Genomic DNA, 22,480 nt, shown 5'->3' with positions numbered 1-22,480 from the left:
GGAGGTGGTTGAATCCCCAACCCTGGAGGGGTTGAAAGAAGGCAGAGATGTGGTGCTGGGGGACGTGGTTCAGCACCAGCCTTGGCAGAGCAATAGCATGGTTGGACTCAATGATCTTGAGAGGTCTTTCCCAACCAAAGTGAGTCTGTTATTTTGTCTTCCTTGGGGTTGGGAAAGGCTCTCCTGGAGGAGAGGCTGAGGGAGCTGGGGTTGCTTAGCCTGGAGAAGAGGAGGCTCAGGGGAGACCTTCTTGCTCTCTACAACTCCCTGAAGGGAGGTTGTAGCCAGGTGGGGGTTGGTCTCTTCTCCCAGGCAAGCAGCACCAGAACAAGAGGACACAGTCTCAAGCTGTGCCAGGGCAGGTTTATGCTGGAGGTGAGGAGAAAGTTCTTCCCAGCAAGAGAGATTGGCCATTGGGATGTGCTGCCCAGGGAGGTGGTGGAGTCCCCAGTCCTGGAGGTGTTCAGAAAAGGCTTGGATGTGGCACTTGGAGCCATGGTTTAGTTGTCAGGAGGTGCTGGGTGACAGATTGGACTTGATCTGAGGTCTTTTCAAACTTTATTGATTCCATGACCCCTCTCCCATCCTGTGAGTCCCTTATCCTCGCTGCTGGAGGGGGCAATGCCACCTGCAGCACCACCACTCATGCAAGGGCACTCCTCAGCAGGAGCCCTCCACCTGCTGGGGGGAGCCCAGGCACCTCTGGGGGGGTCGTTGCTGGGCATCACAGGCGCTGCCGGGTGGCTGAGGATGAGTTTTCCCTCCGGCTCGGCAGGCTGACAGCACAGTGGAGCGTGGAAGATGAGGAGGAGGCGGCCAGGGAGCGGCGGCGGCGGCAGAGGGAGAAGCAGCTGCGGTCCCAGGCGGAAGAGGGCTTGAACGGCAGCGGCTCCTGCACCGAGAGCCTGGCTCCAGCAGAGGAAAACCAGTAAGAAACACTCGGGGGTGAACCCTTCAGCAGCAGGATCTCACAGCAAAGCCCTCCTGCACCCACAGGGTGGCTGTCCGGGGGGGTTGGGGTGGTCTGGGGAAGTTCCATCACAGGTGTGGAGTGGGGGATGTAGTCCAGGCTAACAGGGAGCGTGGTGCTGGCTGGGGAGGGAAAGCCAAGCTCCCTGCTTTGCAGTTTGGGTGGGGAGTGGTGGTGTGTGATTTACTGCCCTGAGAGCTGACACTAGGAGAGGCTGGGTAAGGCTGGGCTTGGGCAGGGAGACCCCCATGGCCTGCTTACCTTTCAACTTGCCAGTCATCCAACTGAGGGAAGGTCTGGTGTGTGTGAAGACAGACACACACATGCCTGAGGATGTCATGGGCTGCTCATGGTGCCAGCGACCAAGCAAGGGCTCACCTCTCCTGACAGGGCTCCCTGCTCGAGGATGCTGCCCTGGCAGTGGGGAGCATGGAGCAGCTCCAAGGGCTGATGTTCACAGCTTGATTCTTTAATGGGGCTGGTCCAAGGTGGAAATAGCTCAAGGGAGCACTTGTGGAGATGGTGAGAGAGCAGCTGCTAGAGAGGAAACCCCTGGAGAAGGGATAGGATCACCAGTCCCATCCCCAGCACTCTACCCCCTTCATCTTCCCATAGCAGCTCCTGCTCCCTCTACTCCATCCTCCACCCTGCCTAAACAGCTCCTGCTCCCCTACCAGCACTGCTGCACCCATCCCAGAGCCAGGGGCAAGACCCTCAGCCAGCCAAGACAGCCCCCAGAGGAGCTCAGCCCCAGCAAGGAGCCCCAGCCAGCACCCGTGGGGGAGATCGGAGGAGTCATCAGTGCTGGTCCTAACAACCGGGGGGCCACCAGGCCCCCCGGCCTTTGGTGTCACCACCACCATCACCCAGTGTGCAGCAGGGGCACTCACCAGAGATGAGAGGAGGATCCTCCAGCCCAGATGGGCTCAGCTTGGGGCTGCTGCCTCTCCTGGCGGGGATTAAATAGGGGAGTGGGTGGGGAGGGCCAAGTGGCCACAGCTGGGGTGGGAGGAGACTCCAGCAGAGCCCAGGTGCTGTGGGTTTGAGGGCAAAAGGGGGGAAATGGGGAGGGTGGGGAGGCAAAGGGGCAGCTCTGGGGGGGGGGAAGGAGAGGCTTTGAAAACAACTTGGTTTGCCATAAATCTTCCCTAATGCACAACTGCAGCTCCTGGGTGGCTTTGCCTCCATGCAGAAAGAACAACCCCCCCAATGCTTCATCAAGCAAAGCACACTGGTGGCTACTACAATGAAACCTTTCCACCAGCATCATTTTGCTTGGCAGCAAAATCTGTGCTTTTCAGCTCACAACAACAAGTTTTAACAGAACAACAGTTCTCCAAGAGTGAATTTTTTCCCCTGGACACCAGCAGCCAACACCAGGCTGACTGAAGGCCTGGAGCATGTGCCCTGTGAGGAGAGGCTGAGAGCCCTGGGGCTGCTTAGTCTGGAGAGGAGAAGGCTGAGAGGGGATTTAATAAGTGTTTATAGATACCTGAGGGCTGGGGGTCAGGAGGCAGGGGACAGGCTCTGCTCACTGGCACCCTGGGATAGGACAAGGGGCAATGGATAGAAACTCCAGCACAGGAGGTTCCACCACAACAGGAGGAGAAACTTCTTCACTGTGAGGGTCACAGAGCACTGGAGCAGGCTGGCCAGAGAGGTTGTGGAGTCTCCTCTGGGAGCCTTCCCAGCCCCATCTGGATGTGTTCCTGTGTGACCTGTGCTGGATTCTATGGACTTGCTCTGGCAGGGGGGTTGGACTTCATGATCTCCAGAGGTCCTTTCCAACCCCTAACATCTCTGATCTATGACCTATGATCTACCACAGCATCCCACCATAGTATCCCACTGCAGCATCCCACTGAAGCTTCTCACCACAGCTTCCCACCACAGGATTCCTCTGCAGCATCCCAGCATAGCATCCCACTATGGCATCCCCTCCCACCACAGCATCCCACTACAGCATCCCACTATGGCATCCCACCATACCATCCCATCCCACCACAGCTTCCCACCACAGCATCCCACTATGGCATCCCACCACAGGATTCCTCTGCAGCATCCCAGCATAGCATCCCACTATGGCATCCCCTCCCACCACAGCATCCCACCACAGCATCCCACCACAGGATTCCTCTGCAGCATCCCACTATGGCATCCCATCCCACCACAGCATCCCACTACAGCATCCCACTATGGCATCCCACCACACCATCCCATCCCACCACAGCTTCCCTCCACAGAATCCCACTATTGCATCCCACCACAGGATCCCTCTGCAGCATCCCACTATGACATCCCATCCCACCACAGCATCCCACTATGGCATCCCACCACAGGATTCCTCTGCAGCATCCCAATATGGCATCCCATCCCACCACACCATCCCATCCTACCACAGCATCCCACCACAGCATCCCACTATGGCATCCCATCCCACCACAGCATCCCACTATGGCATCCCATCCCACCACAGCATCCCACTATGGCATCCCATCCCACCACAGCATCCCACTATGGCATCCCATCCCACCACACCATCCCACTATGGCATCCCATCCCACCACAGCATCCCACTATGGCATCCCATCCCACCACAGCATCCCACTATGGCATTCCATCCCACCACAGCATCCCACTATGGCATCCCATCCCACCACAGCATCCCACTATGGCATTCCATCCCACCACAGCATCCCACTATGGCATTCCATCCCACCACACCATCCCACTATGGCATCCCATCCCACCACAGCATCCCACTATGGCATCCCATCCCACCACAGCATCCCACTATGGCATCCCATCCCACCACAGCATCCCACTATGGCATTCCATCCCACCACACCATCCCACTATGGCATCCCATCCCACCACACCATCCCATCCCACCACAGCACTCCACCACAGCCACAGCCCAGCAGCTCAGGTGCTGTGCAGCCCTGGGGCTCACACACACACAGACACACAGACACAGACACAGACACACACACACACACAGAGCAGCCTGCACCCTGAGTTGCCAAACTCTGCCTTGAAGACCCCAGTCTTGCCACTCTTTGTGTGTTCAGCGTGTTCCTAACCATATTACACCCAAGGGGGAAGAGGGGGGCTGGGTTTGGGATTAGAGTCAGAGAGAAGCCTCAGCAGCTTCATTTCAGTGGGGAAGGAGCAAGAGTTATTTACAAAGAAAATCTAATTTCTCAGGGTTCTTCTCAGCTCCATTCAGTGGTGTTCAAGATTTATTCATTTTCTTGCTCTGAAAGCATGGCAAAGAAGCTGCAAAGGCTTCTGTGGCCGTGCAGGAGGTGATACTCTGCAGGCAAACTCCCTGCAGCCTGCCCTGAAAGCAAACAGAAGTGCTGGAAAGCAATAACAATTGTTAGCTTTGCCACCCCCCTGCACCTGGGGGCTGGCTAAGGATGCAAAAAGGTCTTTGAAATGGCAGAGGAGATCTCAGGCCTCTGCCTGGCAGGGAGGGGCTGTGAGTGGGCACAAAGCAGCAGACCCAGGAAGCCAGCTGGGAGGCTCTGGTCCCGTGGGACAGGAGCAGAAATGCTGCTGGCCATTGGGATGTGCTGCCCAGGGAGGTGGTGGAGTCACCATCCCTGGGGGTGTTTAGGGAGAGACTGGATGGGGTGCTGGGTGCCATGGCTTAGTTGATCAGATGGTGTTGGGTGAGAGGTTGGACTTGGTGATCTCAAAGGTCTTTTCCAACCTGCTCTATTCTATTCTATTCTATTCTATTCCATTCCATTCCATTCCATTCCATTCCATTCCATTCCATTCCACTCTACTCCACTCTACTCTACTCTACTTTACTCTACTCTACTCCATTCCATTCCATTCCATTCCACTCCACTCTACTCTACTCCACTCCATTCCATTCCATTCCATTCCATTCCATTCCATTCCATTCCATTCCATTCCATTCCACTCTACTCTACTCTATTCCATTCCATTCCATTCCATTCCATTCCACTCCACTCTACTCTACTCTATTCCATTCCATTCCATTCCATTCCATTCTACTCCATTCCATTCCATTCCAATCTGAGGAGGCAGAGAGGTGGTGCTGAGGGCCATGGTTTAGCACCAGCCTTGGCAGAGCTGGAGAATGTTGGACATGATGACCTTGAAGGTCTTTTCCAGCCAAAACACTTCTGTGATTCTGTGGGGTTTCTTTCCCTGCAAAGCCACCACTCTGCAGGTTCTTCCTCCTTCAGTGAGGGGAAGAGAGGAGAGAAGCTTCACTTCTGTCCCTCTGGGGTGAGGAAATGCTGGGGGGGTGTTTGCACAAGCAGGAGTGACATGGATGGGTTGTGTCCCAGCACAGGAAGGGCTGAGGGAAGTGTTTATACAAGAGAAAGCAAAGCTTTTCTGAAGATTAATAGCCAGGCCTGCCCCTGGCTGCATGAGCAAGCCCAGGTGGCTGGCTGCAGCTGCAGCAGAAGCCAGAGCATGACCAGAGCAGAAGGAAACTCCTCCTGGTGAAGTCTGGCCCAGCAAGATCAAGCATTGGATCCTGGGGGGGGTGTGAAAAGCTGGGGATCATAGAATCATAGAATCAATAAGGTTGGAAAAGACCTCAGAGATCATCCAGTCCAACCTGGCACCTACTACCCAACACCTCCTGACAGCTAAACCATGGCCCCAAGTGCCACATCCAAGCCTTTCTTGAACACCCCCAGGGATGGGGACTCCACCACCTCCCTGGGCAGCACATCCCAAGGGCCAATCTCTCTTGCTGGGGAGAATTTCTTCCTCACCACCAGCCTAAACCTCCCCTGGCACAGCTTGAGACTGTGTCCTCTTGTTCTGGTGCTGGGTGCCTGGGAGTAGAGACCAACCCCCACCGAGCACTGGCACTGAGCACTGCCAGCCCAGGCCCAGCCCTGTCCTGGGCTGATCCCCAGCAGTGTGGGCAGCAGGGGCAGGGAGGGGATTCTGCCCCTCTGCTCTGCTGAGACCCCCCTGCAGTGCTGGAGCCCTCAGCACAGCCAGGGACCTGTTGGAGCAGGGCCAGAGGAGGCCACAGCAATGCTGGCAGGGCTGGAAGGGCTCTGCTGTGAGGCCAGGCTGAGAGAGTTGGGGTTGTGCAGCCTGGAGAAGGGAAGGCTCCAGGGAGAGCTTCTGGTGGCCTTTCAGTGCTTAAAGGAGAATGAGAAAGCTGAGGTGGGACTCTTCTTTGGGCAGGGTAGTGCTAGGAGGCAGGGAAACAGTTTCACACTGGACAGATTAGGTACAACAAAAAGTACTCTTTCCTGTGCTAGTGGTGAGACACTGCCCAGAGGATCTGGGTGCCCCATCCCTGGAGGTGTTCAAGGACAGGCTGGGTGAGGCTTTGAGCAACCTGGGCTTGTGGAGGATGTCCCTGCCCAAGGCAGGTTGGGTCTAAGTGATCTTTGAGGTCCCTTCCAACCCAGAGCAGTCAAGGATCCTAGGAACTGAAGCTCATGTCCCAGTCTTTGGGTCTTCATTCCTTCCCCATCCACTGATCTGTTCAGGCTAGCCCTGGCTGGTGGCTTTGGGGCTGTGCACAGGCACAGGACAAGCAGCACCTGAGCTGGAAATGCCTCTGGTCCAAAGAAGCTGGGGCCAGCACTGGGGCAGAAGAGGACTTTGGGGGTTTGATATGCTGCTTGTCTTTTGCTTGCCTGTGTGCAGCACCCAGAGCCCAGGCAGGCTCCTGCTAGAGATGTGGAGCTGCTCCTCCTTCCTCTCCAGCTCACAGTGATGCCTCAAGAGACCCTCTTTGCACCAGGGTGCTCCTGAGCACCTGACAGAGGGGGTAAGGCTTCAAAGGGGAGCAGCTAGGGGAAAGCAGATAACTGGGGGTCTTTCAGGCCATGTTTGGGGTTTATTTGCATCTCCCTCACCCTAATTTTCCTTCCTGCTGTGTTTCAGCTATGACTTTAAGCCCTCTGGGCCGTCGGAGCTGGAGGAGGATGAGGGCTTCAGTGACTGGTCCCAGAAGCTGGAGCAGCGCAAACAGAGGTGGGTAGAGCAGAGCAGAGCAGAGCAGAGCAGAGCAGAGCAGAATAGAATAGAATTAACCAGGCTGGAAGAGACCTTTGAGATCACTGAGTCCAACCTCTCACCCAACACCATCTGATCAACTCAACCATGGCACCAAGTGCCTCATCCAGGCTCTTCTTAAACACCTCCAGGGATGGGGACTCTACCACCTCCCTGGCCAGCACATTCCCATGGCCAGTCTCTCTTGCTGGGAAGAACTTTCTCCTCACCTCCAGCCTAAACCTCCCCTGGCACAGCTTGAGACTGTGTCCTCTTGTTCTGCTTGCCTGGGAGAAGAGACCAACCCCCACCTGGCTACAACCTCCCTTCAGGGAGTTGTAGAGAGCAAGGTCTCCCCTGAGCCTCCTCTTCTCCAGGCTAAGCAACCCCAGCTCCCTCAGCCTCTCCTCACAGGGCTGTGCTCCAGACCCCTCCCCAGCCTCATTGCCCTTCTCTGGACACCTTCCAGCAACTCAACATCTGGACACAGCTGGACCAAGGGGAGTGGAACCAACATCCCCATCAGAAAGGAGCATCTCCGGGGAGGGCTGACTGAGCCCAGGCCAAGGCTAGCACACAGAGGAAAGCCAGAGGCTGCTGGGGTCGATGCTGTCCCCATGCTGTTTGGGCTAGCAGTGAGGAGCAGCCCCTGGGACCGCCCCAGGCTTCAAGGATGTTTGGATTGAGCTTTGCACTCCCAGCAGTGGCAGCCTGCCAGGACTTTGCCTGGGCTTGGAGGGGTGACAACAGCGGATTTAAGCCACCTGAGCTGCTGCAGGGGCTGAAATGGCCTCTAAAATGATCCAGGCCAACCTCAAAAGCTGTTCCAAGTTCCTGCTGCTTCCTGGCTCACGACAGCAGCGTGAGGGTTAGGGCCCCAGCCCACCTTGTGCTTGACTCTTCTTCCAAAGGGGGAAAAACAGGCAGCAAGGAGCCCAGAGAGGTCCTCATGTGCCAGCTGCTCAGTCCCCACCTCCCATCTCCCTGCCCTTGCTGAACTCCTGCCTTAACCACTTCCCTTGGACACCCTCTACCTGCACATGAACTCTGTGGCTCAGCTCTCTCAGCAGCTTGATTTTGGGGGGGGGGGAGGGAGTTTTGGCCCTGTGATGACATGGCCTCTCCTTTACCCCTGAGACTGGGGGGAAAAAATGCCTAAGATTAATATTTACTGCTGAGCAAATAAACAGAGCTTGCCTCTTCCCAACCACTGCAGCTGAGCCTCCCCACAGGCTGCACCTTTGCAGCCCTGGCCCCACCAGCGCTGCTCAAGCACCTCAGGATGTTGAGTATCACATCTGGGGGGGCCAGGCAGCCTCAGCCCCTCCTCTGCTTCCTGAACTGCTGCTTCTCTTTTATTCCAACCCCCTTTGGAAAGAGCTTGTCTGGGGAGAAGGGCCTCTGCTGCTCCCTCTTTGGGCCTCCAAAGAGAATGAGCTGGAAGAGTTGTCCTATCCTCTCCAGAAAGTGCTCCTTGGGGTTTTGTATGTGGTGCTGGGGTTGGTTTGAGAAGGGCAACACAGCTGGGGAAGGGTCAGGGCTGTCTTATCCTCTCCAGAAACTCCTCCTTGGGTATTTTACATGGTGCTGGTGTTGGTTTGAGAAGGGCAATACAGCTGAGGAAGGGTCAGGGCTGTCTTATCCTCTCCAGAAACTCCTCCTTGGGTACTTTACATGGTGCTGGTGTTGGTTTGAGAAGGGCAAAACAGCTGGGGAAGGGTCAGGGCTGTCTTATCCTCTCCAGAACTTGCTCCTTGGGGGTTTATGTGGTGCTGGTGTTGGTTTGAGAAGGGCAACACAGCTGAGGAAGGGTGAGGAGAACAGAGCCTGATGCCAAGGTGCTGAGGGAGCTGGGGTTATTCAGCCTGGAGAAAAGGAGGCTGAGGGAAGACCTCCTTGCTCTCTCCAACCCCCTGGAAGGAGACTGGAGCCAGGTAGAGGTCGCTCTCTTCTCCCCAGCATCAGGTGATAGGATGAGAGGAAATGGCCTGAAGTTGTGCTCAGGGGAGGTGGAGGTTGGGTGTCAGGAAAAGCTTCTTTATGGCAAGGATGGTCAGGGATTGGCACAGGCTGCCCAGGGAGGGGCTGGGGTCACCACCCCTGGAGGTGCTCAGAACCTGTGGCACTTCAAGACGTGGTTTAGGGGTGACCTGGTTGTGTTGGGTTAACAGTTGGGCTTGATGATCCTAAAGGTCTTTTTTTGCCTATCTGATTCTCTAGTGGGGTAGGAGGGTGCTGAGCAGGAGGGTGCTGAGCAGGAGAGGTGGCCTCCATTGCAGGTGAAGCCCATCAGAGGTGGATGGGGTTTAAAAGAGCCAGAGGCTGGTTGGGAAGCACAGATGAAGAAGTTTGGATGTGATGGGGCTTGATGAGGGAGAGGCTGCTTGCAGATGCTGGGCTCATGTCCTAGTGAGGGGCTGTGCCCTATAAAGGCCCTTCAGAAGGGCAGGTTGGAGTGTGGTGGGAGCACAGGTAGGCTGTGGCTCTGGTGGGCACACACCACGCTGGCAGAGGCAGTGGTGTGGGTTCCTGACTTCTCCCTTAGCTCAGGGTGGGCCAAACTTGGTTTGGCTTTCTTCATGTGGAAGATGTTCAGGTGGTGGCTGGGAGCCAGGGGCTGGAGGCAGTTGCTCTCTGCTGGCTGGAGCTGCAGCAGCTTGTGCTTTCCCTGAGGCACAGCCTCTTGTGGGTTCTGGTTCCACACTTTGTGAGAGAAGCTCTTTGAGACCACCTGCATGCAGGAGACTGGGAGCTGTACTGGAGCAGCTGCCTCCTGTGGTGCCAGAGAGGTCCTGCTGCCATCATATCAGCTGGCCTCCACTTTCACCCTGAGCTGGTACTTTAGCTGGAGGCATTGGTGGTCTCTTGGTTAAGAGCAATGAGTTGCCTGGACCTTTGGAGCCTGCTGGCTGCCTCTGACTGCTCTGCTGTGGGAGGATGCTTAGTAACAAGCCAAGTGAGCCAAGCTCTTCAGCAGCTTTTATTCCATGGGGTCAGTGGGGAGGGCTGCCTGATGGATGTCCTGGGAGCTGCCTTCCCAGCAGCAGAGAGGTGGGTGGGAAAAGTCTTGCTTGACCTTTCTCTCATGTTGTTGGTGCTGGCTGGTGAGGCAGAAGTGGTGAGTCAGCCTTGTGCTTTGGCAGCTGCCTGCTAGCCAGCTCTCTAGCCTTGCTTGTGATCTTCCAGGGGCTGGCTGGGAGCAGAAAGCTCTTCTCTGGCTGAGGAATGTAAGATGGCATTAGCATCCTGGTGCATGGCTGTGAGCCAGTGAGAGCTCCAGGGTGACATGTTCCCCCTGTCCCTGTGCCCAAAGGCAGGGGCTGCTCTGCTTTTGCAAAGCCAACTGCTTAAACATAGCTCTGGGGGCTCCTCTCTGCAGCCCTGGGGACCTGGGAGGGGGATCAGAGTAGTTTGGGTTGGAAGGGACCTATAAAGGTCATCTGGTCCAATTCCCCTGCAGGGAGCAGGGACATCCTGAAGCATCCTCTTGTACAATCCCATTGTGTGTGGCTCTGGGTTGGTTGGGTTGGCTTTTAAAGGCTCTGGGTTGGTTGGGTTGGCTTTTAAAGCGAAGCCAAGGGGTGCCCCAGGCTGCTTCAGGGCTCTTTGTGTTGCTGGGCTGTGCCAGAGTCCTGTGGGCAAAGCTGAGGCTGTGGCTGCAGCATTGCTGGTCAAGCACTGTGTCTTGCCAACCAAAAAACCTGCATGTGGGGGGCTCTGCAGCCTTGTCCTAGAGCTCACCTGCAGCTAGGGAAGAGGGGGCTCTTGGCAAGCATGCTGACCTGTTGTTGGCTGGATCTTCCTCCAGCAAGAAGCTCTGTCAGCAGGCAAGGTGTGTTGGGGCAAGCAAGGCTGGGTTTGGTGCTCCCAGGTTGAACTGATGCTGGGAACCATGGGGGTCAGGACCACAGAGCATGCTGGCTGACCTAGGACTCTGCCTGTGGAAGAGTCAGCACCACATCATGGTGGTGGTGTCCTCTGCTTCAGGTCTGAGCTCTGTTTTCCAGAGCATCTTGCCTGTGGTGAGGCTGGGGAGGTGCAGAGACCTTCAGCTCTGCCACAGCTCTCAGCTGGCTTCTCTTGGGTGCTCAAAGTGTGGTTGGAGAGGTGCAGAGACCTTTAGCTCTGCCACAGCTCTCAGCTGGCTTCTCTTGGGTGCTCCAAGTGTGGGATTGTGATGTGACTGCTGTTAGATGTGGGATCCTGGAACTGGATGAGGCCAATGAAGTGGCTGTGAGCCTTGGTATAAGACACCCAGCAAGCTGCAGGCTTTGGGGAGTGCTGCAATGGGGAGGTCTGAGGCACCTGGTGGTGCCTGTGGGCTCCTAACAATGTGGTTTGCTGCTTTAAGCTCTAGGTCCCCACGACAGTCGTATCAGGAGGAGGACAGTGGTGTGAGGGAAGCAGAAGCAAAGCTGAAGCAGATTCAGATGGATCAGGAAAGCCCAGAGGAGACCTGTGAGGAGAATGTGATTACTGGGGAGAAAGAGAGGCTGTGCCAGGAGGAACAACAAGCCCAAGAACAGGATGAAGAAGAGGAAGCTAAACTAAAGGTGGGACCAGGAGGAGCTGAGTGTCTCCTCTCCATGGGTCTGGTGGGAGGCTTGGGGGCTGCCTTCCAAGAACTGAGCTCACTGTGGCTGCTTGTGCTGCTGGGTGTTGAGCCCACAGAGATCTGCTTTGATGGCAGCACCTGGGGCTGGGGCCTCTCACCCTTGTGCCTTCTTGGAGCCATAGGATCAACCAGGTTGGGAAAGACCTCAGAAATCATCAAGTCCAACCTGTTACCTAACACCTCCTGACTAACTAAACCCTGGCTCCAAGGGCCACATCCAAGCCTTTTTTGAACTCCTCCAGGGCTGGGGACTCCACCACCTCCCTGGGCAGCAAATCCTAATGGCCAATTACTCTTTCTGGGAAGAACTTTCTCCTCACCTCCAGCCTAAACCTCCCCTGGCACAGCTTGAGACTGTGTCCTCCTGTTCTGGTGCTGCTTGCCTGGGAGAAGAGCCCAACCCCCACCTGGCTACAACCTCCCTTCAGGGAGTTGTAGAGAGCAAGAAGGTCTCCCCTGAGCCTCCTCTTCTCCAGGCTAAGCAACCCCAGCTCCCTCAGCCTCTCCTCACAGGGCTGTGCTCCAGACCCCTCCCCAGCTTTGTTGCCCTTCTCTGGACAAGTTCAGGAGCCTCAGTGTCCTTCTCAAAGTGAGGGGCCCAGACCTGGACACAGTATCACACAGTGTCAACAAGGTTGGAAGAGACCTCAAAGATCATGGAGTCCAACAGGACTCAAGATGTGGCCTGCCCAGGGCAGGATGACCTCCCTGCTCCTGCTGGCCACGCTGCTGCTGGCAGCCACTGCCCTCTCCTGAGGGTGATGTGCTTGGGCCCAGAGTCTGTGGTGGTTTAGTCATGTCCTTGCAATACTGAGAAGGAAAGTGCTGCTGTGGCTTTGTGGGCAGTGAGTAGCCCAGCAGGAGAACCCCAATCTAACTCTGACTGCTTGTTCTCTTTTTCTCTTCCCCAGCCTTTACTGCACCTCTGGAGCACTCTGGCTTGATGTATCTCTAAGCCTTGCATTGCTCCCAGCTGAGGTTTTCTTCCTCTTTTGGTGAGGGGGAATTGCTGGGGAACAGGAGGCAAAGCTGGCTCTGGTGTGGTGTGCAGGTCCCAGAGCTGGGGGGGTTCAGCTTCCTGTGTCTTGTGCTGTAAAGTGGATTTTTGACTTGCTGAGGCTTGTGTGCTTTGTGCATCTGACCTGGGAGTGCCCTCTGGAGCACTTCTGCTCCGAGGACAGACTGAGGGAGCTGGGGCTGTGCAGGCTGGAGAAGGCTCCCAGGAGACCTCATTGTGACCTTCCAGTATCTGCAGGGGGCTCCAAGAAAGCTGGGGAGGGACTTTGGAGGGTGTCAGGGAGGGATAGGAATGGAACATAACTAGAAATGGGTAGATTGAGATTGGATGTGAGGAAGAAGTTGTTCCCCATGAGGGTGGTGAGAGCCTGGCACAGGTTGCCCAGGGAGGTGGTGGAAGCCTCATCCCTGGACGTGTTTGCAGCCAGGCTGGAGGTGGCTGTGAGCAACCTGCTGTGGTGTGAGGTGTCCCTGGCCATGGCAGGGGGATTGGAACTGGCTGCTCCTTGAGGTCCCTTCCAACCCTAACAATTCTGATTCTCCTAGCCCTTGCTCTCAGGGCAGCTCCCTGTGGCCTCCAAATGAGCCATTCACATCTTTCCTCTCTCAGCAGTGGTAAGAATTAGTTATTCACTGATGCAAGGAGCCATTGCCATACCACTTTAAAGCACTGAGCCTCCACAACGTCTCTGATCCTCCCCACTCCCCCCCAGATGAGCTTCTCCCTGGGTGTTTCCACGTGAGCTGAGTTGCTGTGCTTGCTGCTGTGCTCAGTGCAAAGCAGGGAGCCCAGGAGAGTGGAGCAACCCCTGCTGCTGCACAGCCTCAGCAGCTCACTCCCTGGCCTCTTCATTTTCTACACTCAGGAAAAGAAGAGGAGGAGAGATGAGGATGGTGGTGATGATGATGATGATGAAGCACAAGACAAACCCCAGGAGGCTCCAAGCCTGGCCAGCCTGGAGGAGGAGGAACTGTCCTCTGATTGCACTGCTGTGTGCTCCACCAAGGTTTGTGTCTGGGGCCCCTCTGGAAGCAGGGGCAATGATTGCAGCAGAGCAACTAACTGATGATGAGGGAAGATGATCCAGGGCTTAGGTTAGCAGAGTGTGATCCTCACATCCCAGCCCTGCTGCAGGCTGGGACACATCACTTCATCTGTTTCCCTCAGCTTCCTTGGTTGCCAGCTTCCTCCCCTCCTGCTCTGCTGTGAGCTGTTGGAGGCTGCAGTGGTCTCTGCCTCCTTTGCCAATCACTGTGGAAGCCTGAGGTTCCCTCAGCACTCCAGGGGATGCTGTAATGCTGGCCAAGAGGCTTCCAGCCTGTGACTTGGGTCAAAGACTGCACGTGAACTTCATCAGAAAATGAAGTTTCTCTTCCCTTCCCCCAGGAGCAGGGGGAAAAAAACCCCAACAAACCCTAAAGCCAGAAAGCCTGAAGCAGTGGAATTTCCCTATCTTATCTAGAATAAGATCCAACCCTCTGACTCAAGCCCTCTAAACAAACTGAGATTCCTGGCCTCTGAAGCATTGTGTCCTCCTCCAGCTGACTGGGACACTTTCCTCTGCTAACAGCACCTGAATTGCATCTCCTGACTGAGATTGAACACATCTAGGTGCCAGGTGCTGCACTTTGGCCACAACAACCCCAGGCAGTGCTGCAGGCTGGGGACAGAGTGGCTGGAGAGCAGCCAGGCAGAAAAGGGACCTGGGGGGTAGTAGTCTGAACATGAGGCAGCAGTGTGGCCAAGAAGGCCAAGGGCATCCTGGCCTGCATCAGGAACAGTGTGGCCAGCAGGAGCAGGAAGGTCATTCTGCCCTGTGCTCAGCACTGGTTAGGCCACACCTGGAGTTCTGTGTCCAGTTCTGGGCCCCTCAGCTCAAGAGGGACATTGAGAGACTTGAATGTGTCCAGAGAAGGGCAACAAGGCTGCCCTTGGCTCGGCCCTGGGGAGGGAGGGCAGTCCCCCCCACCCAGGCTGCCTCTTGGCTCAGCCCTGGGGAGGGAGGGGAGCCCCCCAAAGGCTGCCCCTTGGCTCGGCCCTGGGGAGGGAGGGGAGCCCCCCAAAGGCTGCCCCTTGCTCAGCCCTGGGGAGGGAGGGGAGCCCCCCAAAGGCTGCCTCTTGCTCCTCTTTAGTGAGAAGCCTTTTCAAAGTCAAATAGCAAGAAGGGAGCAAGTGGTTTGGCTGGAGGCCACAAGCTAATGTTAAGGTTGTAGAGCAGAGGTGGCCAAAACATAGTCTGGGCTCGGTGGGGAAATGTAGGAAACCCTTCCAGCACCTTTTTATGTGCTGGAGCCTTTGTGATTCCAAGCCCCAAACACGTGTGGCTTGCTGAGCTGCTGCTGGGGCTCAGGGCAAGGGTAGCAGCGCAGGCTGAGTCCTGCAGCAGTGATCTCACCGGCTGCAAAGCTGCTCAGGAGAGCCCTGAGCCGGGGACCTTTCCAAAGGGCAGGAGGATCTTTGCACCTCATCTAGCAGGGCTTTGTGTGAGCACAAAGGATTGAACTGCTGACCACCGAGGTGGTGTCTTGGCAGGGCAGAAGCCTTGCTCGTGGTGGAAGGGCTGAGAGCACCTGCAAGGGCAGGGTGAGAGCTGCCCTGCCAGCTGTGGCTGCTGGAGGCTAGGTCCACGTCTGGGGCAGGCAGAGGTTGGGTGGTGGGGTGTCTGGGGGCAGTGTGGCCTGGAGCCTGATGTAGATGTGAGGTGGCAGGGGGGTGGCCTTGTGTCAGTGCTGCTTTGCCTCGGGCTGCTTGGGAGCTCTTGGTTTTGGGGTCAGTTGAGTGAGCAGCTGAGGTTTCCTGGCATGCATCAGGAACAGTGTGGCCAGCAGGAGCAGGGAGGTCATCCTGCCCTCAGCTCAGCACTGCTGAGCACACACCTTGAGTCCTGTGTCCAGTTCTGGGCTCCTTAGTTTAAGAGGGACATTGAGAGACTTGAAGGTGGCCAGAGAAGGGCAACAAAGCTGGGGAGGGGTCTGGAGCACAGCCCTGTGAGGAGAGGCTGAGGGAGCTGGGGTTGCTTAGCCTGCAGAAGAGGAGGCTCAGGGGAGACCTTCTTGCTCTCTACAACTCCCTGAAGGGAGGTTGTAGCCAGGTGGGGGTTGGGCTCTTCTCCCAGGCAAGCAGCAGCAGAACAAGAGGACACAGTCTCAAGCTGTGCCAGGGGAGGTTCAGGCTGGATGTTAGGAAGAAATTCTTCCCAGCAAGAGAGATTGGCCATTGGGATGTGCTGCCCAGGGAGGTGGTGGAGTCCCCATCCCTGGAGGGGTTCAAAAAGGCTTGGATGTGGCACTTGGAGCCATGGTTTAGTTGTCAGGAGGTGTTAGGTACTAGGTTGGACTTGATGATGTCTGAGGTCTTTCCCATCCTTACTGATTCTGTGGTTCTATGCATTCCTGCAGCCCTGAGCACAGCAGTGAGCTGGCAGCAGGCAGACAGGAGGAGCTGGCTCCTGATCTGCCTCACTGATGTGTGGGGACCCTGCAGAGTGGCTCTCCCTGGCACATCTCCATCAGCTCAGGCTGCAGCAGTTGTTGGCTGTGCTCCTCGCCAAAGGGCTCTGTGCTCTTGGGCACAGCTGGTGCCTGTGGCCTCTCTGTGATGCTGTCTGCTCTGCTGCTTAGCTGGAATTTACCACTGGCATCCTGAAAGCATCTGAAAAGGAGCACTGAGCACTTAGCAGAGGAAAAAGCAGCACTTGGTAGGTGATGTTTCCTGTGGCACAAGCAGCAGTTTTATGGGCAGGGAAGGGCTTTGGTTGCTGCTCCTTGGCTCTGTGGGAGCTGGAGTTAAGAAGCAGCCTCTCCTGTGACTCAAGTGATCGTTTAGGATGTTAGGAAGGAATTCTTCCCAGCAAGAGAGATTGGCCTTTGGAATGTGCTGCCCAGGGAGGTGGTGGAGTCACCAGCCCTGGAGGTGTCTGAAAAGAGCCTGGATGAGGCACTTGGTGCCATGGTTGAGTTGATTGGATGGTGCTGGGTGATAGGTTGGGCTGGATGATCTCAAAGGTCTTTTCCAACCTGGTGAATTCTGTATTCTATTTTGGTTTTCCTCTCTGTGTTCTTGGTTTCTGGAGCATGAAAGGGTTCAGCTTTCCTTCATTCAGTGCATGTGAAGCTTTTGCCTTCCTGCCTTGGCCAAAGAGCTCTTTTGTATAGGAGCCTCTTGTGCCAGACTGACTCCTGATGGTTTGGCCTGAAGAGCTGCATTGCCTGTGGCTCCACACAGACTTCCCCTGTGCTGTGAGCTGCTCTGGTGTGGATGTCTTGATGCAGCTCATGCCTGTGCTGCTCTCAAGCTTGGCTTTTCTGCTGATGTGGCTGGCAGTGCAGGGCAGCTTTAGGCTGGATGTTAGGAAGAAGTTCTTCCCAGCAAGAGAGATTGGCTAAGGGAATGTGCTGCCCAGGGAGGTGGTGGAGTCACCATTCCTGGAGGGGTTGAGGAAGAGCCTGGGTGAGGCACTTGGTGCCATGGTTGAGTTGATTAGATGGTGCTGGGTGAGAGGTTGGACTTTGATGATCTTGAAGGTCTTTTCCAACCTGGCTGATTCTGTATTGCTCCTGGGCAGCCAGCCAGGGTTCACAACCCTGTTGCTTTCTCCGAGGTCCCTTCCCATTCCAGTCCCACACTTGCCACTTTACCTCTCTAGGAAACCAAGTGTCTGAGAAAGCTGCCAAGCCTTTGATCAGGGAAAGTGCTCCTGGTGGTAGTCTTAGCTCTCCAGTGAGGTGTCAGTTTGTGCCTGAGCCTTGGTGGAGCTGCTGATGTGCCCTGCTGCTTTTGGCTGGGATGCTGTTCGCCTGCCTTGGGAAGCAGAAGGGAAGGGATGGTCGCTGCCTCTGACCAGTGTGGGAGCATGGCACTGAGCAAGGCTTTTCTAACCAGAACCTGAGGGGTCAGAGAAGTGCAGTGAACTGATGGTCAGATCTGCATCCCTGTGAGGTCCATGCACCAGTCTTACCTCTCTGCTCTCTCTCCCACCTCAGATCACGGACAGAACCGAGTCGCTGAACCGCTCCATAAAGAAAAGGTACTGCTGGGCTTCAGGGGAAGGCAGGGCCCTGCCTGCAGGGGGAGGATGCTGGGGGGGCCTGATGGGGGGAGGGCAGGAGTGACAGGAGAGCCAAGAGGATGATTAGAGAGGGAGGTGGTGGAAGCCTCACCCCTGGAGGTGTTTGCAGCCAGGCTGGAGGTGGCTGTGAGCAGCCTGCTGCAGTGTGAGGTGTCCCTGGCCATGGCAGGGGGGTTGGGACTGGCTGAGCCTTGAGGTCCTTTCCAGCCCTAACGATTCTCTGATTAGGGGACTTGAGCATCTGCCCTGTGAAGAGAGACTGAGAGCCCTGGGGCTGTGTAGTCTGGAGAGGAGGAGGCTGAGAGGGGATCTGATCTCTCAGTGTCTGAGGGGTGAGGGGCAAGGGGAGGGGGCCAAGCTCTTTTTGGTGGTGCCCAATAGCACAGGGAGCAACAGGCTTGAACATAGAAGATTTCACATCAATATGAGGAGAAACTTCTTTACAGTGAGGGTGCCAGAGCCCTGGAGCAGGCTGCCCAGGGAGGTTGTGGAGTCTCCTTCTCTGGGGACTTTCCAACCCCACCTGGATGCAGACTGCCCTGGGTGATGCTGCTCTGGCAGGGGGCTTGGACTGGATGATCTCTGGAGGTTCCTTCCAACCTCTAATGTACTGTGGTACTGTAACAGGCTGCCTGTGGCCCTCACAGTCCTCCCTTCTGCTTTGAGGCACTGGGAGATCTCTCTAATTCTCTTCTCTGCCCTCCAGTAACAGCATCAAGAAGTCCCAGCCTCCCCTCCCTGTGTCCAAGATCGATGACAAGCTGGAGCAGTACACACAGGCTATTGAGGTGGGCTGCTGGCTTGGCTTTCTGTCCCCAATCTCCAAGCAGCTCTCTTTGCTTGGTGTTGCTGTCCCTCTGTGCCTCTTAGTCTTAGCAGCTGGGAGATGACAACAGAATTGTCTCCCTCTGGATGGGAGCAACACTTTCTCCCTCCATGCCATGAGTCAGGCTTCTGTAGGGAGCTCTCCCATCCTTGGTTCCTCCTTTTCCCTGTTTAAAAGGGTGGGAGCATCTGCCAGGAATTAGCAAGGCCTTACAAGCCTCCCTTTGCCACCACCCCAGCCCTGAAGACTTCCAATTACAGAGTGATCTCTCTCTCTCTCTCTTTATTCTTCCAGACATCCACAAAGACTCCAAAAGCTGCCAGACTGCCTTGTCTTGAGCTTCCTGGCATGAGCATGATGGTATCCAGCACAAAAAGCCTCTGGGAGACTGGAGAGGTGGCAGCTCAGTCTGCTGTCAAGAGCCAGCCCTGTAAGGTATGAGCTTTGCTGGGCTCCAGCTTCTGCAGGGGCAGAGTGGCTGCAGCCTGGCCACAGCATTCCTTCCACTTGCCTGGTGCTGTGATTCTGTGCTGGGGCTTCTTGGGGGGGGCTCCACCAGCCCTGGAGGCACCTAGGGCACTGAAACTCTGCTAATGCAGTGCTCCAGGCTTGGGGAGGAGTGGATGGTTGCTCTGAGGCTGATCCTGGAGCATGTTGCTTGCAAACCTGTGCTTATGAGCCAAATTCCTTCCACTCAAAGCCTTAAGGTAAAGAAGTTGTCAATAGTTCATGAACTTAAGGAAATAAAGATCTTGGATCTCTGATCCAGACTTTTGTTGGGGAGAGAGGAAGCACAGCATATGCTGGGAATAGGAGGAAGTTTTCCCAGCCCTGGGTTTTAGCTGCAGCTGTCAGAGTCAGATGATGTGATCTTGTAAGTAAGAAAAGAGAGCAGATGTGTGGCTTGCAAAGGGAGCTGGACAAAGGCATGCACAGCAGTGTCAGCAGGGAAGGGTAATGAGAACATCATCCTCTGCTTGGCCCCAGAAGCCAACTGTTTCCTGGGCTGCAGCCCCGGCAGCAGGGGCAGGGAGGGGCTCCTGCCCCTCTGCCCCACTCTGCTCAGACCTCCCCTGCAGTGCTGGGGCAGCTCTGGAGCCCTCAGCACAGACAGGGATCTGTTGGAGCAGGGCCAGAGGAGGTCACAGCAGCGCTGGCAGGGCTGGAAGCCCTCTGCTGTGAGGCCAGGCTGAGAGTTGGGGCTGTGCAGCCTGGAGAAGAGAAGGCTCCAGGGAGAACTTCTGGTGGCCTTTCAGGACTTAAAGGAGCTGAATAGAGAGCTGGGGACAGACTTTTGAGCAGGGCTGCTGTGACAGGCCAAGGGGTGATGGTTTGAACTAAAAGAGGGAGATTCAGAGGGGAGAGAAGGGAGAAATGTTTGGCACTGAGGGTGGTGAGAGCCTGGCCCTGGTAGTCCAGAGGTGGGAGAGGTCCCATCTCCAGAACCATTCCAGGCCAGGATGTTTGGGGCTCTGAGCAACCTGCTCTAGTTGGGGATGTCCCTGCTGACTGCAGGGGTTGGACTGGGTGACCTTTAAGTGCCCCTTCCAACCCAAAGGAATCTTTGATCTTCTCAGGACATTGTGGCTGGAGACATCCTGAGTAAAAGAAGCCTTTGGGAACAGAAGGGCAGTCCCAAGCCTGAGGCCAGCGTCAAGGTGAGTCAGCATGTGGGTATGGAAGCACTGTGCTGTGAAAGAGAAGAGCTCTTGGCTGTTTTGGATGCATTGGGAAGATGTTCTGTAGGGGCAAGGGCTCCTTGACCCATCAGTGCAATGGGACACCTCTCAGCTCACTGGCAGGAAGAGCTGAGCAAAAACAGGGGCAAAAGCTCTCTTCCAGCCTGGGATAGTGAAAGGTCTCTTGAGCAGCATGAACTCAGCCCCAGGAGTCTGGAGACCCAGCCTTCTAGGCTCCAATGTCTCTGCAGAGAGGAGGTACTTCACTCCTGTTATCCTTCTGAACCTTGAGAGTGAAGAAAACCTGCAGAATGGAGTGGAACTGGACTGAGGAAGTGTCAGCAGCTCCAGATGGGTCTGGGCTTTGGTGCTTGTGCTGTCCAGGCTGGGAGAGGAACACCCAAGCATGTTCCTGGGTTGGTACTGCTGCCACAGAGGTGGTCAATAGAATTGGCTCTTGCCACAGGTGGAACCAAGCTTGGGTTGGGTTGGGGTCTGGGGTCTTAGGTGAGCCCCCTCTCATGATGCCTGTGGCTGCATCTTCCCTTTCCTGTTGCCCATCTTGCACTTGCTGGGCTACCTGATGTTGTATCAAGAGGTGGATGGCCTGTGCAGAGAGCTCCAGGCCCTAGACCACATCTGGCTTCAGCTCTTGGATCTTAACTGCCTGTTTGAGGGGGGGAAATGTTAACTTTGGCTCCTCCTCTCTCTCCTCTTTCAGTCTGCTCCTGGCAAAAGGTACAAGTTTGTTGCCACAGGCCATGGCCAGTACAAGAAGGTGTTGATGGATGATGATGCAGAGCAGTAGTGTGCCTGGAGAACACATGCAGCAGGTAGGTGGGGGGTGACCTGGTGCTGTGCAGCACCTGGCACTGTCCTGGCAGGACAGGGGGATTATTTCTGCCAGCCACACTCTGGGAGGGGGGATTGGAAGCTATGGGATGGGAACAGCTGGAGCTTTGCTCCTGGGCAAACATCTGAGCCTGGGCTGGAAGGGAGTGGGCACCCAGGAGGGGGTTTGGTTTGGTCCCTGAGCTTCTGGTGCTGCTGGAAGCTGGATACCTGTGAGCTTACCCTGCAGAATGAGGCCCTTGAGTGCTGCTGGTTGTCCTTTGAGTTAACAAAAGCTGAGCTTCCTCCCATCCTTTGGGCTGCAAGGAGAAGCTGGAGGGCATTGTGAGCACAGGGCTGGTGTGCTTCTGGAGTCTAATTGCCAGACTTACTGAATGAATTCCAATCACTGCAGTCACCTCTTGAGAGCAGCACAGAGTAGTGGGGAGGAGAGGAATGTCTGCTCTGCTGGGTACACCAACAGGGCAGAAAGGTCTCTGGTGTGCAGCAAGGGGGACAGCAGAGCTGGGCTGCTGCCTCTGTGCCCTCTCAGGATGGCTTTGGGACCTCCTGCTCACACTGTGTTTGTGGCCATCCTGGTGTCATCTGCTGGTGGAGGGCTGTGGCAATAGGGAGGGATGGCACAGAGGGAGGTGATAACTGCTTGGATGCAGCCAGGCAGCATCTGGCACAGGCAGGGGAGAGGAAGTTGTTGGGAGTGCAAACAAGCTCATTTTCATCCTCCTTTTTTTCCTACTGTAAAAAAAAAGCTTTATTTCCCAGCCAAGCTTATAAATAGCTCAGTGTGCTACAAACCACCTTTTGTGTCTGAGCTCTTCTGGGGGCTCTGCTCCTTCCTCCTTCCTCCCCCCGAGGAGCTGGTTTCTGAGTGCAAGCAGATTGCTTTGTTTGGGTTGTTTCTGCCTTTTGTGGTGCCCATTTAGAAGAGGAGCTCTCTTGAATCATAGAATCAACCAGGCTGGAGAAGAGCTCAGAGGTCATCAAGTCCAACCTGTTACCTACTACCCAACACCTCCTGACAGCTAAACCATGGCACCAAGCACCCCATCCAGGCTCTTCCTAAACACCTCCAGGGGTGGGGACTCCACCACCTCCCTGGGCAGCACATTCCAATGGCCAATCTCTCTTGCTGGGAAGAACTTCTTCCTAACATCCAGCCTGAACTCCCCCTGGTGCAGCTTGAGACTGTGTCCTCTTGTTCTGGTGCTGCTTGCCTGGGAGAAGAGCCCAACCCCCGCCTGGCTACAACCTCCCTTCAGGGAGTTGTAGAGAGCAAGGAGGTCTCCCCTGAGCCTCTTTGCCACTTTGAGATGGGCAGCAGTCCAAACCCAAGCCTGCCCAAAGCTGGCTCTCAAGTGTGAGGGAGGAATGCACAGGGCTTGCATCCTCCACTTGATTCTCTGCCTGTGGCTTTCAGGAACCTATTTTAAGGTC

The 22,480-nt window shown here is 55.8% G+C and overlaps 1 protein-coding gene across 2 annotated transcripts in view; it reads left to right on the top strand.

Annotated features, from left to right (window-relative positions):
• LSP1 (lymphocyte specific protein 1) overlaps nucleotides 1-22,480 on the top strand; it is a 67,307-nt gene that overhangs the window by 31,859 nt on the left and 12,968 nt on the right. The window contains exons 2-10 of one of the 2 annotated variants that reach the window (XM_054171735.1): nucleotides 776-928; nucleotides 6,878-6,967; nucleotides 11,346-11,541; nucleotides 13,487-13,627; nucleotides 17,604-17,647; nucleotides 18,396-18,477; nucleotides 18,810-18,950; nucleotides 20,093-20,173; nucleotides 20,916-21,027. In XM_054171735.1, coding sequence (XP_054027710.1) covers nucleotides 776-928; nucleotides 6,878-6,967; nucleotides 11,346-11,541; nucleotides 13,487-13,627; nucleotides 17,604-17,647; nucleotides 18,396-18,477; nucleotides 18,810-18,950; nucleotides 20,093-20,173; nucleotides 20,916-21,002 — 1,015 coding nt within the window. In that variant the 3' untranslated portion in view covers nucleotides 21,003-21,027. Of the gene's footprint in view, nucleotides 1-775; nucleotides 929-6,877; nucleotides 6,968-11,339; nucleotides 11,542-13,486; nucleotides 13,628-17,603; nucleotides 17,648-18,395; nucleotides 18,478-18,809; nucleotides 18,951-20,092; nucleotides 20,174-20,915; nucleotides 21,028-22,480 lie in introns of both variants that reach the window. The other variant, XM_054171734.1, reaches the window with a different exon arrangement.

Source organism: Dryobates pubescens, chromosome 22 (assembly GCF_014839835.1).
Source record: "Dryobates pubescens isolate bDryPub1 chromosome 22, bDryPub1.pri, whole genome shotgun sequence".
NCBI lineage: Eukaryota > Metazoa > Chordata > Aves > Piciformes > Picidae > Dryobates > Dryobates pubescens.
The sequence above is the reverse complement of the archived record's forward strand: the minus strand, read 5'-3'. Positions and strand labels throughout refer to the sequence as shown.